This window comes from Scyliorhinus torazame, chromosome 9 (genome assembly GCF_047496885.1).
Source record: "Scyliorhinus torazame isolate Kashiwa2021f chromosome 9, sScyTor2.1, whole genome shotgun sequence".
In the NCBI taxonomy this organism is placed as follows: domain Eukaryota; kingdom Metazoa; phylum Chordata; class Chondrichthyes; order Carcharhiniformes; family Scyliorhinidae; genus Scyliorhinus; species Scyliorhinus torazame.
In genome coordinates this window covers 164,796,975-164,813,043 of record NC_092715.1, presented here as the reverse complement: position 1 = coordinate 164,813,043, position 16,069 = coordinate 164,796,975, and the positions used below count along the sequence as shown (strand labels likewise).

Below are 16,069 nucleotides of genomic sequence, written 5' to 3'. Positions count from 1 at the left end.
ATGCTATTGCCCCATTTACAGCTCCGTGTCTGCTTGGCCCACTGTAGAATGCGCTCCTTAACGAAGAACCTGTGGAATCTCACCCCCATTGCCCTCGGAGGGTCTCCCATTCGCGGCTTTCTCGCGAGTGCTTTGTGAGCCCTATCCACATCCAAGGGCTGGGAGAATGCCCCATCCCCCAGCAGCTTCACAAACATGTCTGCGATGTATGTCCCAGCGTCCATTCCTTCGGACCCCTCCAGGAGCCCGATGGTTCTTAGGTTCTGCCGGCGGGACCTATTTTCTAGGTCCTCCACCTTCTCCAGGAGCTTCTTCTGTTTCCCTACCTCAGCATCCCTATCTCCAGCTCCACCGCAGTCTGATGTTCCTCCTGCTCAGCCAGAGGCTTCTCCACCTTCTGGATCGCCCGATCCTGGGCATCCAATCTATGCTCCAACCGCTCAATCGACTCTTTTATCGGGTCCAAGCAGCTCCGTTTCTGCGTAGCAAAGCCTTCCTGAATGACTTGCATTAGCTGCTCCATAGACTAATGGGTCGATAAGCCAGAGGTCCGAACCTCTGCCATGCTGTCTTCTGTTGCAGCTACAGCCCAAGCTTTTTCTATCTTTTTGTTTCTGCCCTTACAAACACTTCCAGTCCTTCTCTCCATGCACCAAAGTGGGAATTCAGTAAACAATTGCCACTAACATCCGTTTGAGGTTTCAACTTCTAATGAGCAATTTCCCTGTTCCCTGGGACCCTCCGCAAAAATCACTGACTTTGAATTAGAGTTAGAGACTTCTGAAAGTTCCACAGTACTTAACAGGTTTAAACCTAAATCCAGGAAACTACACAACTGCCCCTCCTCTCCACCAACCCCAACCCTTTTCCGACCTGACCAAGCTAACCTCATGACCTGACCACCCTCACAACCTGATCACCCTCCCAATCACCCAACTATCCTCACATCCATCCCATTCATCCACCCCACTACCCCTCCCTGGTGCCACTCACCCACCTATCCATCTCACCCACCTAACCCCCTACCCGACTTTTGAACTTACGACACAGCAGCTAGGGCCATAAAAAGGCGACAAGTCCTGAAAAAACACATTTTTGTGCATTTTGTTATTTTATTAAGTGTTTTTGACACCAGAAGTTGTAGATACACAGTCAGTGAATAATGTTATTACACAAGAAAAAAACTACTCACTCAGCTCAAAGCACATTGAAGCATCATGATTACAACTAAGGCCTCACTATCATTTCTAAAGCTCAAAGTAGGAATATGCTTCACATATTTCCTCACTTCCCCATTAATCAACATAGTCTTAACATCACCCACGAATCCCAGTGATTCTGTTGAGACAAATCCCAGCGAAAGTTGTCGAGGGCTGTTGCAGGGAAATCATGGAACAAGTGGTGATCCGAACCTGCCAGGACACAGGAATACTATCAGCAGTGCATTGGCCTTGCTACTGCCAATGCCAAGAAGAGCAACTCCGAGGGGCTAGAGGACGAATACAGTCCCTGTTGAACAAGAAAGACCCAGGATCTATTCTAGCTGTACAAATTGTCAGGCAGTCCACAGAGTGCAAAGGACCTTTGAAACTCTGGACGCAGCCAGACACTAGCAGTGGATTTAATGTGTTGAAGATCTGGTCTTCACACACTTTAGACACCAGGCCTTGGCGGCCTTAAAGCCAGTGGAATGCCAAACTTCAGAAGTTCGACACAACTTTATATGCTCCAAGAGTGGGAAAAGCACAGAAGAATCGCTTGAGAAAAACGTCAGGAGTGCGATCCATCATCAATCACGCAAGAAAATGCCTCCAAAAGATTCGACCACCACCGGCATAGGTGAAGTGATGGGGAGTTGAACTGAAATTATGAAAATTTTCTACAGAATTTCTTCTTCAACTGGGTCCCAAGGGACTCCAATGGTTGATGAAATGGTACATTAATACCATGGAATTTGGGTGCATCCCAAAAGTATGGGCAGGAGGCAAAAGTCATTTCTATACTCAAGCCAAACCAACAACTTCAGAAGTTATGATTCGGCCAGGATTACCTGACTACAGACCTCCTTACCTTGGTCCAAATACAGGCAAAAAGAGCCCAATTCCAGAGCTGATGCAAAAGTGACTGCACTTGATATTAAGACATCATTGGATCAAGTGTAGAAACAAAGAAACCTGAGCAAAACAGAATTCTGGTCTATCACAAGCAGTGATAGGAAAGATCCAACCAATATTTTCCAAAGCAAAAGCAGTACAGAAGAGCACAATCCAAAATGGTTTCGACTATACTCGCATATGTTAGCCTTTCACTTGTCAGTTTCTTGTTCCACTCAAAAGTCAATGACTTCTATGCAGAACAAAGCAACCACAACAGGAATACTACTTTTTGCTGTAGAAGGGCAATTAGGCAAAGGGAAGGAAAAAGTTGAAAGTAGATGTATTTGATCTGTCACACTGGGAAAGCAGCTAAATGAAAACTCAGGAATTATCTAGAGGCTGGCAAGTTTGCAACATGTTCTCTCACTAATTGATCGCTTTCTATTTAAAGAGTGAGCTTTGTTTGCTTGACAGATTTTTCTGAAATTACCTCAAACATTAAGACACAATTTTATGAAACTGTGAAGCTGCATTGAAGACATTATTATCTAAAGACAACTGAAACGAGGGTTGTCATTCTAAGTGTGCTGTGCAAAAATATTTCAGCCAGGCATTTCTCCTCATTTATTAGTATTTAATGGCATGGAGGCAATGGTCTTGAATTAATTTTCATCTGAAACAAAAAAATATTAGAACCTTTTCCTACCCCCTACACGGACACTAGGTTACCCATCTGGGTTTGGGCTCAATGAAAGGTGACAACACTAACTGAAATGGCATAGTTCAATTTGAGTTTTTAAAAATGTGATTAAGGGGTAATCATACGGGTTAGATAGAAGATTGGCTGGCTAACAGAAGCAGAGATCTTTTTTCAGGTTAGCAAGATGTAATGAGTGGTGTGCCGTAGGGATCAGTACTGGACCTCAACAATTTACAATTTATATCAATGACTTGGATGAAGGGATGGTTATCAAATTTTCTGTTGATACAAAGATAGGTAGGAAAGTACGTTGTGAAGAGGACATGAGGGGGTGGCACAGAGCTTAGCACCGCTGCCTCACAGCATCAGGAACCCGGGTTCAATTCCGGCCTTGTTTGGAGTCTGCACGTTCTCCCAATATCTGCGTGGGTTTCCTCCAGGTGCTCCGGTTTCTTCCTACAGTCCAGGTCAGGTGGATTGGCCATGCTAAATTGCCCCTTAGTGTCTGGGGCTGTGTAGGTTACATCAAGGGGTTATTGGGATAGGGCAAGGTAGTGGATTTGGGTGGGGTGCTCTTTCAGAGGGGTGGTGCAGACTCGGTGGGCCGAATGGTCTTCTTTTGTATTGTAGGGAATCTATGATAAGGAAACTACAAAATAAATTTGGGTGGGGTGCTCTTTCAGAGGGTGGTGCAAACTCGATGGGCCGAATGGCCTTCTTTTGCATTGTAGGGAATCTATGACAAGGAAGCTACAAAAAAAAAAATAGGCTAAGTGAGTGTGCATATCTGGCAAATGGTGTGTCATGTGGGAAGATGTAGAAATCTGACTTATCCATTTTGGTAGGAAAAAGAGGAGCGTATTATCTAAATGGTGAGAGATTGCAGAGCTCGGAGATGTAGAGGGATCTGGGTGGCTTAGCCACAGGCTAGCATTAAGCACAGTAATTAGGAAAGCTAATAGAATGTTATCACCTATTGTGAGGGGAATTGATTTCAAATGTGGGGAGGTTTAGTTTCAGTTATAAAGAGCATTAGTAAGACCACATCTGGAGTACTGCATACAGTATTGTTCACCTTGTTTAAGAAAGGATGTAAATGCATTGGAAGCAGTTCAGAGAAGGTTTACCAGACTGCGCGGGGTGTCTTATGAGGAAAGATCAGACAGGCTAGGCTTGTATCTGTTGGATTTTCGAAGAGTGAGTGATGACTTGATTGCAATATAGAAGATCCTGAGGGATCTTTACTGGGTAGATGTGGAGAGAGTGTTTCCTCTTGTGGGAGAATCTAGAACTAGGGGACTAGGTTTCAAAATAAGGGGTCGTCCATTTTAAATGGAGGTGAGGCAAAAGAAATTCTCTCAGAGTCGTGTGTCTTTGGAACTCTTGCTGAGTCTTCGAATATTTTTAAGGCAGAGGTTGATAGATTCTTGATAAGCAAAGCAGTGGTGGGTCATCGATGGTAGGTGGAATGCAGATTTGGGGTTACGAACAGATCAGCCATGATCTTATTAAATGGCGGAGCAGCCTCAAGGAGCTGAATGACCAACTCCGTGTTTGGATGTACATTTATGACAAAGTAATTTTTCAGTGCAGTTTGCTCATTTTCAATCTATTACATTATTACAATCCCAGATCAGACCCCAACAGAGGCTAGGATTCTGGACCAATATTTTAAATTTATTTTAAGACTGTGCGGAAAGAATGATTCGCTCCAGGACTGATCACATGCAAAAATAGGGCTTTATTATTCCTAAAACAAAACTTTATTATGAATACAATATTACCCTTTTTTAAAAATATATTTTTATTCTCCTACTTTTTCACATTTTCTCCCAAATTTGCACCCACCAACAATAAACAATAATCAGTAACAAATATAATGTCAATCTCCATATCAACAACAACAATCCCATCCTCCCACCAACCCCCAAACAACTGCCCGCATGTTAACATAAACAAATAACAAAAAGGAATCAGGAATCACCCATAGAATCAGGAATCACCATTAACACACAGTCCCCCTCCCCCCTCCACCCAACCCTCCCCCCCAAAAAAACTAATGTTCGATGTTATCCAATTTTTGAAAGTGCATAATGAATAATGCCCATGAATTGTAGAACCCCTCCATCCTTCCCCTCAGTTCAAACTTAACCTCTCAAGAGTCAAGAATTCCAACAGGTCCCCCCGCCACACCAGGGCACAGTGTGGAGAGGCTGCTCTCCATCCCAACAGGATCCACCTTCGGGCAATCAACGAGGCGAAGGCTACAACATCTGCCTCCGCAACAGTTTCCAGCCCCGGCTGGTCTGACACTTCAAATATGGCCTCCCGAGGGCCCGGGTCCAGTTTCATGTGCACCACTTTAGAGATTACCCTAAAAACCTTCCAGTAATCCTCCAGCTTTGGACAGGACCAAAATATATGAACGTGGTTTGCGGCCACCCCCCCCCACCCACACACGTTCACTCACATCTTCTACCTCCTCAAAGAATTGGCTCATCCTCACCCTCGTGAGGTGTGCTCTGTATACCACCTTAGCTGTATCAGCCACAACCTCGTGCACGAAGTGGAGGTGTTCACTCTCCGGAGCACCTCACACCAGAACCCCTCCTCCACATCCTCTCACAACTCTTCCTCCCACTTTGCTTTGATCTCTTCCAGTGATCCTTCTCCTCTTCCAAAATAGCCCCGTAAACCGCCGACACTACCCCCTTCTCTAGTCCCCCTGTCGTCAGCACCTCCTCCAGCAATGGAGGCTGACTCCACTGGGAAACTCTGTATCTCCTTCCTGGCAAAATCTCGAACCTGCATGTATCTAAACATTTTCCCCTGCTCCAGCCCATACTTCGCTACAATATCAAACTTTTAACTTCAAACCCAAAAAGAACAGCTTACAATTACCCCTAACACAACTATATAATTTCCCATTAAACAATTTCCCATTAAACAATAAGAAAATAAACATACAGCTCTTAATCCATCTTAAAATTACCAGGGCACAGAGTAATACGTGGTACAGAATAGATTCTGGCTCTGGTTAGACCCCCTTCAGACTCTGGCTGAATATCTTCAAATAGTTGCTTCAACTGGGTTGTATCAGCGTCTTCCTAGTCTCCAGACAAGACTGCTCTGTTTTTAAAATATTACTCTTTTTTTCCAATCCCACTGGGAAAGGAAACTGCCTTTATCTGTGGTCTAAAAACACAAGGGTTGCCAGATCACTTCCAAAAGCCTTTCCCCCCAAAACTCTGTCTCTTTCCACACTTCTTTAAATGTCTCTCTGCATTCCTTGGCTCCACTCAGTAATGACCTCATCTCCACAAACTCTGCAGGCTGCAGCACATTAACACCCCAAGGACCTCCCCAGTCAACCACAATCCATTTGCCTAGACTGATAAAAACATTCCTGTGTCAATTTTATTTACTGGCTACTAACACCAGCCAGGCTGTGCAAACAGAATTCTTATTAAAAACAAACACATTCTAACTCACGCTTTTAACCCTTAAATTGCCCAATACATTTATAATCCAATTTTCCTAAAATGTTCCAAAATGTCACATACAGATTTATATTAACGTGTAAACAAAGCATAGTAGCACTCTAATTCATTTTGGTTTGGAAAAAACCCCAGTAAAATGACAAATTATATATCTCTAAATCTGTACGATAGAACTAGCATATTTCCTTTACCTTTAAATCTTTCCAAACAAAAGAATAATTTAGATTGCCTTTGTAAAGTTACCTGTTTGGTTTTGAATTGGCTAGAGTATCATTTTAGCTACCACCTTCTGTAAGGATGGGTCCATCTCTTCTTGAAGCTTGGTGAAGCACCTGTGAACCAGCTGTTGCTGCTTAGCATCTTCATTAACCATCAACTCTCCATAGAGATAGACTCCCATTGCCTAACATAAATAAAATGTAGCTTTACGAAAGTAATCTCTGTACTTATGTATAATTTTCCAGAAATTAAATCACAAATCTCTGGCTCTGTATAAAAAAAGTTCTCTCTTTTGCTTGCAATTTAATCAGTTTCTTTTAAAATTAGCATTGGTTAGCTGTGATATCTGTGTAATTACTGATTTAGTACAGTGCTGGACATGTCTGAACTCTTGCACTGAGAGTTTCTGTTTTCCTTTTGATGCTCAGAATGATTAAAATCGGATTGCACAACTCTTTCAAGAGTTTTTGATCTGATATAAAACACAGACATGTTTTCAGTCTGATTTCCTTCACTCGTTGCTGATTAAAGCTTTAGGAATGCAGTGGTATAGTTTCCTTTTTGGAACTGGACATTAAAACTGTCAAAAGCCAACATATAAAATAAACTCTTTGATTAATTGCAACTTTTTTTTGCAAATTCAGAATTGAGAAAATGAAACTTACACAAAAGATCTACAGATTCTTATACTTTTAACCTTTAAACCCAGGAACAGTGAACTATTTAATCACAGGTCACATTGAAATATTTAAACCAGAAATAAACATATAGCTACCTATACAACAACTTGTATACATGTGTCCATGCACACTTCCATTTATCACTAACCGCAGACTTGTCATCTCTTTCTGTCACAATCAATTTGTTTTGGTAATTTCTTTCGGTCTTATTTTTCTATTGATTGTACTTACCTTGGATTAGGTCCTACATACTTTGCCCCTACATATGCAGCCTTGAAGCTGTTATGTATCTTGTAGTTGTAGCCTGGGTGTCATTGTGGTGACATACTTCAAACAACTTTTAATCACTTTTCCCTATTTGTTTACATGCTCTTCCTGCAATTTGCATCAATTTATGGGCCTCTGCCTTTCTCCTCCCTTAGCCACTGTTCCTAAACATTTCCCAACCATTCTAGGTCCCCTCTTACAGATCTTTCTCCACAATGTCTCAGCTGCATACATGGCGCATATCTAGCTCTTTTATCCCTATACCTCTCAAGTGCCCTCCCCCACCATCCATCCAAGGTCTTCTCCTGCAAACCTGTCTCTTTTTATTAAGAAAAGCTGTTGAATGCAGCACAGGGACAGGAGGGTAGAGTAAAGAGTTATCAGGAGCACCAGATAATGATGTAACTATGATGCAATGTCACAAACATACCAGTTAGGAGGAATAGGCCCCTCGAGTCTGCTCCGCCATGCAACAAAACCATTGCTGATCTAATTTTAACCTCAACTTCACATTCCTGCCTACCCTGATAACATTTTACCCCTTGCGCATCAGGAATATATCTACTTGTGCCTTAAAGAAATTCCTATAGAGCACTGAGACGTATATAGGTCAGTAAATAAACAAGAATGGTTTTTAAAACAACAACCAATGGTAGCATTCTTAGGGTAACAGGCAAACCCTAAAGAAACCCCATTTAGACACTGAACCCAAGATGAAACAAAGTGCCCCATCCATTATCCTTTTTTATTGGATTACTTTTTGCCGGTCATAGCATAATATTAGATGTTTCCCCAAGTTACACAAATATATGTTATACAAGATTTTCTTTTACATCCAAGATTTATTTTCTGTTGTGGCAATGTGTGATAAACTCCAAAAAGACAAATAGAGTGACCAGTGTTTTGTGATTGGCCGCTGGAACTTACTATGTTTACCTAATTTGTGGACAGGAACTTGGAAGTAAAATGTCAATAGTATTAAATAATTACTTTATCTCAATATTTACTTCACATTTTTTTAAAAACACCAAACAACTATTCCAGTTCCTTATCTTAGATCTTTACCTCGATCTTTACAGTTGATCATGTTTTCAATTTGGGTTCTGCCAGGGCCACTCAGCTCCTGACCTCATTACATCTTTGGTCCAAACATGAACAAAAGAGCTGCACTCAAGAGAAGAGGTGGAAGCGACAGCCCTTGACATCAAGACAGCATTTGACCAAGTGCGGCATCAAGGAACCCCAGCAAAACGGGAGTCAAGGGGAATCGGGGTGAAAAATCTCCACTGGTTGGAGTCATATTAAGCACAAGGGATGATGGTTGTTGCAGGAGGTCCACTCTGCATTTGCTCAACCCCTGTGCCTTCTATTATTGTCTATCCAAGGTTCTATATACAAGTTTTACTTCTGTGTTTGAGTTCTATCCTTCATGCAATAAACCCCAGCATTTGTTTACTTTTTATGGCCTTATTACCCTGCTTTGCTACTTTTTGTGGTTTATGCATCTGCATTCCTGGATCCCTCCACTTCATTCTAGACACATATTTTATAAGGGGTGTGTGGCCTCCTTGTTCTTTCTATCAAAATGTATCACCTCACAATTGGTGTTTAAGCTCATTTGCACACTCTGAAAATGTATTATGTCTTTGTTTTTTTTCGCAGTCTCGTAGTAACTGCACCCCTGATTTTGAACTTGTAATTATGAATCCCTGGCCAAAATTGCTTCTGTGAACAGTGATCCCAGCACTGATCGATGTGAAATACCACATTCCTTTGCCTTTTTTTGCATGTCAAATGTGTCATTTAGGGAACGATTTAACAGAGACGTTTCTAAGTGTCATTTGTGGCATGGGCAGCACGGTGGCGCAGTGGTTAGCACTGCTGCTTCATGGCGTCGAGGACCCTGGTTCGATCCCGGCCCAGGGTCAGTGTGGAGTTTGCACATTCTCCACATGTCTGCATGGGTCTCACCCCCACAACCCTTCTTGAGGAAGCAAGAGGGCTGCAGGATTTGGACAAGCCAGCAGAATGGGCAACAAAGTGGCAAATGAAATACAATGTGGGAAAGTGTGAGGTTATGCACTTTGGAAGGAGGAATTTAGACACTGACTATTTTCTAAATGAGGAAATGCTTTGGAAATCAGAATCCTTGTTCACGATTCTCTTAAGGTTAATGTGCATGTTCAGTCGCCAGTTAAGAAGGCAAATGCAATGTTAGCATTCATGTCAAGAGGGCTAGAATACAAGACCAGGCATGTTCTTCTGAGGCTGTATAAGACTCTGATAAGAACCCATTTGGAGTATTGTGAGCAGTTTTGGGCCCCGTATCTAAGGAAGGATGTGCTGGGCCTGGAAAGGGTCCAGAGGAGGTTCGCAAGAATGATCCCTGGAATGAAGAACTTCTCGTATGAGGAACGGTTGAGGACTGTGAGTCTGTACTCGTTGGAGTTTGGAAGGATGAGGGGGGATCTTATTGAAACTTGCAGGATACTGCGAGGCCTGGATAGAGTGGACGTGGAGAGGATGTTTCCACTTGTAGGAAAAACTAGAACCAGAGGACACCATCTCACACTAAAGGAACGATCCTTTAAAACAGCGATGAGGAGGAATTTCTTCAGCCAGAGGGTGGTGAAACTGTGGAACTCTTTACTAAAGAAGATTGTGGAGGCCAAATCACAGAATATTTTTAAGACAGAGATAGATAGGTTCTTGATTAGTAAGGGGATCAGGGGTTATGGGGAGAAGGCAGGACAATGGGGATGAGAAAATATCAGCCATGATTGAATGGCGGAGCAGACTCGTTGGGCCGAGTGGCCTAATTCTGCTCCTATGTCTTATGGTCTAACCCAAAGATGTGCAGAGTAGATGGACTGGCCATGCTAAATTGCCCCTTAATTGGACAAAAATAATTGGGCACTCAAAATTTATTTTTTTTAGAAGTCATTTGTGATGAGCTTTGCTGGGAGTTGCTCACCGGCTCTGCCGGCGAGTTCCCCACTGCTATCGAACGACATTTAGGGCATGATTTAATAGCCGCGATGCACTTAAACAAGGGCGCGACAAGGCCATCAGATCGCTGGAGAGGTCAAAAACAAGAACCGTGCTGGGAACTTAATCGGTTTGCGATCTAACCGGCCCACTCCCGTTGGCAAAATAAGGAACCCGCCATAGTGTGGCAAGACATCAATAATCACCACTTAAGGCCAATCTCCATACAATTAAGGAGAGAGACTCCCGATGCAACGGCCTCCCGTGATCTAACTGCCTTCCCATCAAGTGATCATGTGGGTGCCGATTAATACACCTTCTTAAAAACGTTAAGCGGGCGGAAGGGCTGCTGTGGGGAATCGAGGAGCTTAGTAGCCGTCTTCGCTCCTGGGCAATGAGCCTGGGGGCACCGTGCTTGCTACCTGGGTGCTCGGAGGGGGGATGGAGGAGCCTCCAGGACACCGGTCTCAGTTGGGGTGGCCTGCCATCGGTGGTGATGGTAGGGGGTGGGGGAGATGGGTGTCCTAGCATCCGCACTATGGGCCACCATGCCAGCCCCAGATCGTGTGTTCCCGTTGCGCAGGCAACCCCAGACATTGCCTGTCTGCCCCACCGACCACCCATAACTTCCACTGACTGGGGTGGCCTCTGGCCGCATGGCTGAACGCTATCACTAATTGGGAATTGGCAATCATAGAGCAGTTCACAGATCCCAAGTGGATTCCCGCAGATAGGCTTGCTATGTAGCATGTGGGGGTTATTGCCTAGTATCCCAATCAGACCGTGATGTCTGGACTCTGTGCCCAAATACTGCGGGAGGCAACACCACGAACGCAGCAGCCAACATCCGAAAACACAGGGGCTGGGCCCCAGCACCGGGGACATTTCAGCGACCAGAGGGTGGGTTTGCGCACCGGGGTGGGGTCTAGCGCCCGGTCCAGGTAACGTTACGTGTGGGTGTCTGGGGTACAGGGTCTTGGGTTTGGTGACCAGTGCCCTCACTGTGGTCGGGGACATGTGCGCAGAGCTTGTCGGATGACAGGGGATGTGTGTCTGTGGAGTGGGGGGGGGGGGGGGGGGGGAAACAGCAAAGGGGGAAATGCAGGGTCCCGGGGTGGAAGACACAGCTGATTGCCTGCTTCACACCCTCTCCAAATTCTTACAGATATTACATGGAATGGATGATATCTTGGAGCTCATGGAAGCTGCCCTCGTGGTGCTGCTGGCAGGCCAGGCAGCCAAACTGCCGAAGGCGGCGGCGGCAAGAGCATCGAAAGAGGCTCGAGGCAGCGGCCCATATGCAGGGCCCTGCCACACACACTGAGGACCCGGCTGCCCATGAAGCCAAGGTGGGATTCAGAGGGGGAGGCCGGCGATGGCCCAAGGTGTATAGGTGTCGTTGGTCTTCCGAACAATTGACAGACAAAGTATACCACAGGAGGATCCGCTTCAACAGGAAAAGGTGCAGCACGTATCCTCGCGGATTGGCATCATGTGGCGAAGGAAGACACCTGCTCCCGGTAGCCGTCAAGGCCAATCCAGCCCTGAACATCCACATCACAGGATTATTCCAGGGTCCGAATGGAGACTTGAGCAGCATCTCACAAGCTACAGCTCCCAAGTGCATCCGTGAGGTCATGGATGCTCTGTTTGCCCTGGCAGTGGCCTATATAAACTTTGACATAGGCAGGGCCCAACAGGATACCTGCGCAGCAGAGTTATCCGCCTTCTCCGGGATGTCCCAGGTCCAGGGCCATCTGGGAGTGCCCTAAATCAACAGGAAGGGGTTCCACTCCCTTAACATCGAGCTTGTGTGCGACGGCCACATGAAGATCATGCACATGTGTGCATGCTTCCCAGGGTGTGTGCACAACAGCTACATCCTGGGATAGTTGGACATCCCTGGTCTCTTCGAGGACCATTCCAGGATGGCTGGTGGCTCTTGAGGGATAGGGAGTACCCGCTGAGGACCTGGCTAATGATGCCGTTGTTAATGCGAGACCCGATACATTGAGACCCATGTGGCCACCCGGGCTGTCATTGAGCAGTGCATCGGTCTCCTCAAGAGGATGCTTCGACCACACTCGTGGCGCACTGCAGCACACCTACTAAAGGGCTGCCCATTTTGTGGTGATCTGCTGTGCACTCCACAACCTGGCACAGCAGTGGGACGATGTGCTGGAGGTGGAGGGGGAGGGACATGTAGCCACTTCTGAGGAGGACGAGAAGGCGCTGAACCAAGAGGTGTTTGAGGACGAGCCCGTGGAGGACCTGCTGCGCCTGCTGGAAGATGGAGGACAAGCGACAAGGGTCCGACAAGCCCGAAGGACCTTATCCTTGCCTGCTTCACATAGGACATGGCCGCGCCTATCATTCCCCCTTTCCTCCCCTCTTTCCCCTCCCCAGCCCCTCCTTCCCACACCCCTTCGCCTTCCCCCCTCCGCCCCCATCCTGTTCCACCCTCCCAGGATCTGTGTAACATCACTCCAGGTTAATGGCACTGTGTTGGCGCATCGCTGTCGAGAGCAGAGGGGTGATTAGAACCTGTTGAGAGCTGAACATAGGTGCTCCTCAATTTTTGCTATAGTCCTGCCTATGTGCGGAGTGCTTGCTCATACCCATCGCCTGCACGTGGTGTGCCTGGGGGTAGGGGAGAAGAGACATCCAGGGCTTCCATGCCCAGGGAGCTGGGGCATGGGATTGGTGCTCAGCCTGCATTGCAGAAGAAAGTGTCAGGGGCATCATATTTCTTGAGTGCAACGCGTTTAAATGCTATACACATCTGTCCCCAATGGTGGTGCCCCCGCCCCCCACCCACCCCCTCCCCCACACCCCCTAATGCCCTTATGATCCTCGGCCTGCTTAGCCTTCCGTGCTCTACCGCTGCGCCTCGGTGGTGTCCCCTGGATGCACATCAGAGGTGGAGGCAGCCTGCTGCCTATCGCGTCCCGTGCCCTTTGATGCAACTGGTGGGCATCCTCTGGGGCTGGAGGAAACTGGTCAACCTGCCGCCGGCATAGGTCTCGCCGTGCCACCCCATTCCGGCTGCTGACTATGAGATGCACGGTTGTCGGGGGCCTCAGGTGAACTGATGGCCGCCGTCGCATTCGAGTTCACCTCAGGAAGGAGGGCAGCTGGATCCAGCCCCTGCGTCACCGGGCTCCGCCAGCCCTGGTGGTTCCCCAATGTCTGCAACACGCTGTTGTTGCCTTCTGCAATGCTCCTCAGTGACTGGGACATGCTCTGGCGTGTCCCCGGAATGCCCACCTATGCCTGGGACATGCTCTGCAGCGCCTGAGCTATGTGCACCCGAGACTGGGACACCTCCTCCAACGACCGAGTCATGCTCTGGGAGGATTCATCAATGCCCACCTGAGACTGGAACATGCTCCTCAGCGCCTCATCAAGGTTCACCTGGGACTGGGACATGCTATCGAGGTCCTCAGCCACGGCCATCATGGACTGAGCCATGTCTTGGATGCCTCCATCATGCTGCTGACGTCGAGCACTAGGTTCGCCACTGCGGCCGCCACCGTAGCTCAGTTAGCCTAGGTGCCACACATTGCCGGTGCCATCTCCTGCACCTGTAGCCTCTGAGACTCCTCCAATCGGCTATGGACCTGCTGGAGTGTCGCTAAATCCTTCTCTGAATCTCACGGCTGCACTCTAGAATCTGCATCAGCTCCAGGTAAACCTGGTCCAGAGGCTCAGCATCTGACTGGGGACCCAGTTGGGTCCTGGGATCCAGCAGGGACTTTGGATCCAACAGATCTCCAACTGCTGTCTTGCCTGGGCGTTCCTGCCTCTACCCGATATGCATCAGCAACTGTGAGGGTGCTCACCAGAATGTGCCCCAGAAGCCTGTCCACTGCTGTTGCCCACCGAGGTGCGTGTCTCTGTGCTGATGGAGGGTGGGGATGACAGCTGTGCACAAATGCGATGGTCTCGGGGATGCTGTTCCTCCTGGTGGCGCCCCTCAAGCTGATGGTCACTGCCACTTCCTGCCAGGGGCACTGGCTGCCCTGTGGCTGAACCTGCGATACCGCTGGGGGAACAGGACGTCATGCCTGATTTAGGGGTGGGGAGTAGACACCGTCGGATGAGGGTCCTGTGGGAGAATGGACATGTGGTCAGTGGGAGGGATATGTCAATGTGTATGGCATTAACAATTCACATGTAACAGGTCATCTTGGTGGGGACCGGTGAATCCTCATCTCTGCGTCATACGCCAACCTCTAATTCGGGGACAGATCTGTCCTCGGCCACCCCTATGGCTTTCAGGGCCCATTCCTCAAGGAGGTAAGGACTGTGATGTCCAGCACCCCGCTGAGACACAGGGTTGGCATCGTGGGCTGTTTGCATAGTTTACCACGGGGGGGGGGGGGGGGGGGGGGGGGGGGGGGGGGGATTGGGCGTATGGGGGGGGGGGGGAATTGGGCGTATGGGCGGGATGGGGAGTATTGGGGGGGCGCGGCTTGAGCAACACTGCTGAACATGGGTGGGTTAGGGTACAGAATGGTGCGAGGCAGGGCGGTGCCAGGCGAAGGCTCTTTTGGGGGGCAGTCGGGAGTGACTGGGGCAGTGCCAGGGGACCGGTGCCATCCCACCCATGTGGCCCGGTGGAGGTCGTTGATCTTCTTATGGCACGGGGTGCTGTTCCTCCTAGTGACGCTTTTCAAGCTGACGGCCGCTGCTACTTCCTCCCAGGCGGCACTGGCTGCCCTGCGGCTGAACGTTCGATACCGTCGGGGAAACAGGACATCCTGTCTGATTTCGACCACGTCCAATAGTCTGGTCAGGTCGACATCCCCAAATAATGGGGCTGGTTTCCCTGGTGGCATGGCTGCGAGCTGTGTGGGGTTGGCTATGCAGGATCGGTTTTCGCGCTGCTCTCCTTTGTTAGCGGGAGGCAGGTGAGTTTCTCAAAATGTTGAGAAGATTCGGAAATGGGACAAGGAGGAAGGTTCGGTGAGGGTATTGGTGACACCTCCTTTTCCGTTCTCTCCGGCCAGGTACTCTATGAGTTCAGTTTAGGCAACATTTTAAGCTAGAGTCAATGTTGTTGAGGCTGCCGATATGTGGGAACCACAGATTTATGCCGGTGGGGTTGGACTCAACGTACAGGGTCTGGGCAGGGGAAGCAGTAGAGAGGTTTAGGGATTTGTTTGTGGAGGGTAGATTTGTGGGGTTGGAGGAACTGGTGGAAATGTGTCAGCTCCCAGGGGGGGAATTGGATTCAGATACTTATAGGTTAGGAACTTGATGCAGAAGGAGCTGGCTACGTTTCCTCAGTTGCCACCACCCTCATTGATGGACAAGGTAGTGTCTGAGGATGAGTTGGGAGAGGGGACGATTTTGGATATCTATGAGCAATTGATGAAGAGGGAGGGGGCCTCGCTGGAGGAAGAGTTGCGTGGTGCATTTGAAGTGGGGTCTGGAGTGAGGCTTTACGTAGGATAAACTCTACCTCCTCGTGTGCGAGACTGAGCCTGGTTCAGTTTAAAGTATTGCACAGAGCACCTATGACCGCATGAGTGGGTTCTTTTCAATGGTAGAGAACAGATGCGAACAGTGTTCAAGGGGGCCGGCCAACCACACACACATGCTGGTCCTGTCTGA

At 47.7% G+C, this 16,069-nt stretch overlaps 1 protein-coding gene across 5 annotated transcripts in view; it reads right to left on the bottom strand.

Annotated features, from left to right (window-relative positions):
• The window catches only part of aopep (aminopeptidase O (putative)), a 480,514-nt gene that overhangs the window by 14,139 nt on the left and 450,306 nt on the right, over positions 1-16,069 (bottom strand). For 4 of the 5 annotated variants that reach the window (XM_072516724.1, XM_072516723.1, XM_072516722.1 and 1 more), the window contains one exon: positions 6,540-6,699. The exons of the other annotated variant lie outside the window; for it this stretch is intronic. In XM_072516724.1, coding sequence (XP_072372825.1) covers positions 6,559-6,699 — 141 coding nt within the window. In that variant the 3' untranslated portion in view covers positions 6,540-6,558. The remainder of the gene's footprint in view (positions 1-6,539; positions 6,700-16,069) is intronic. 5 annotated transcript variants of the gene reach the window in all.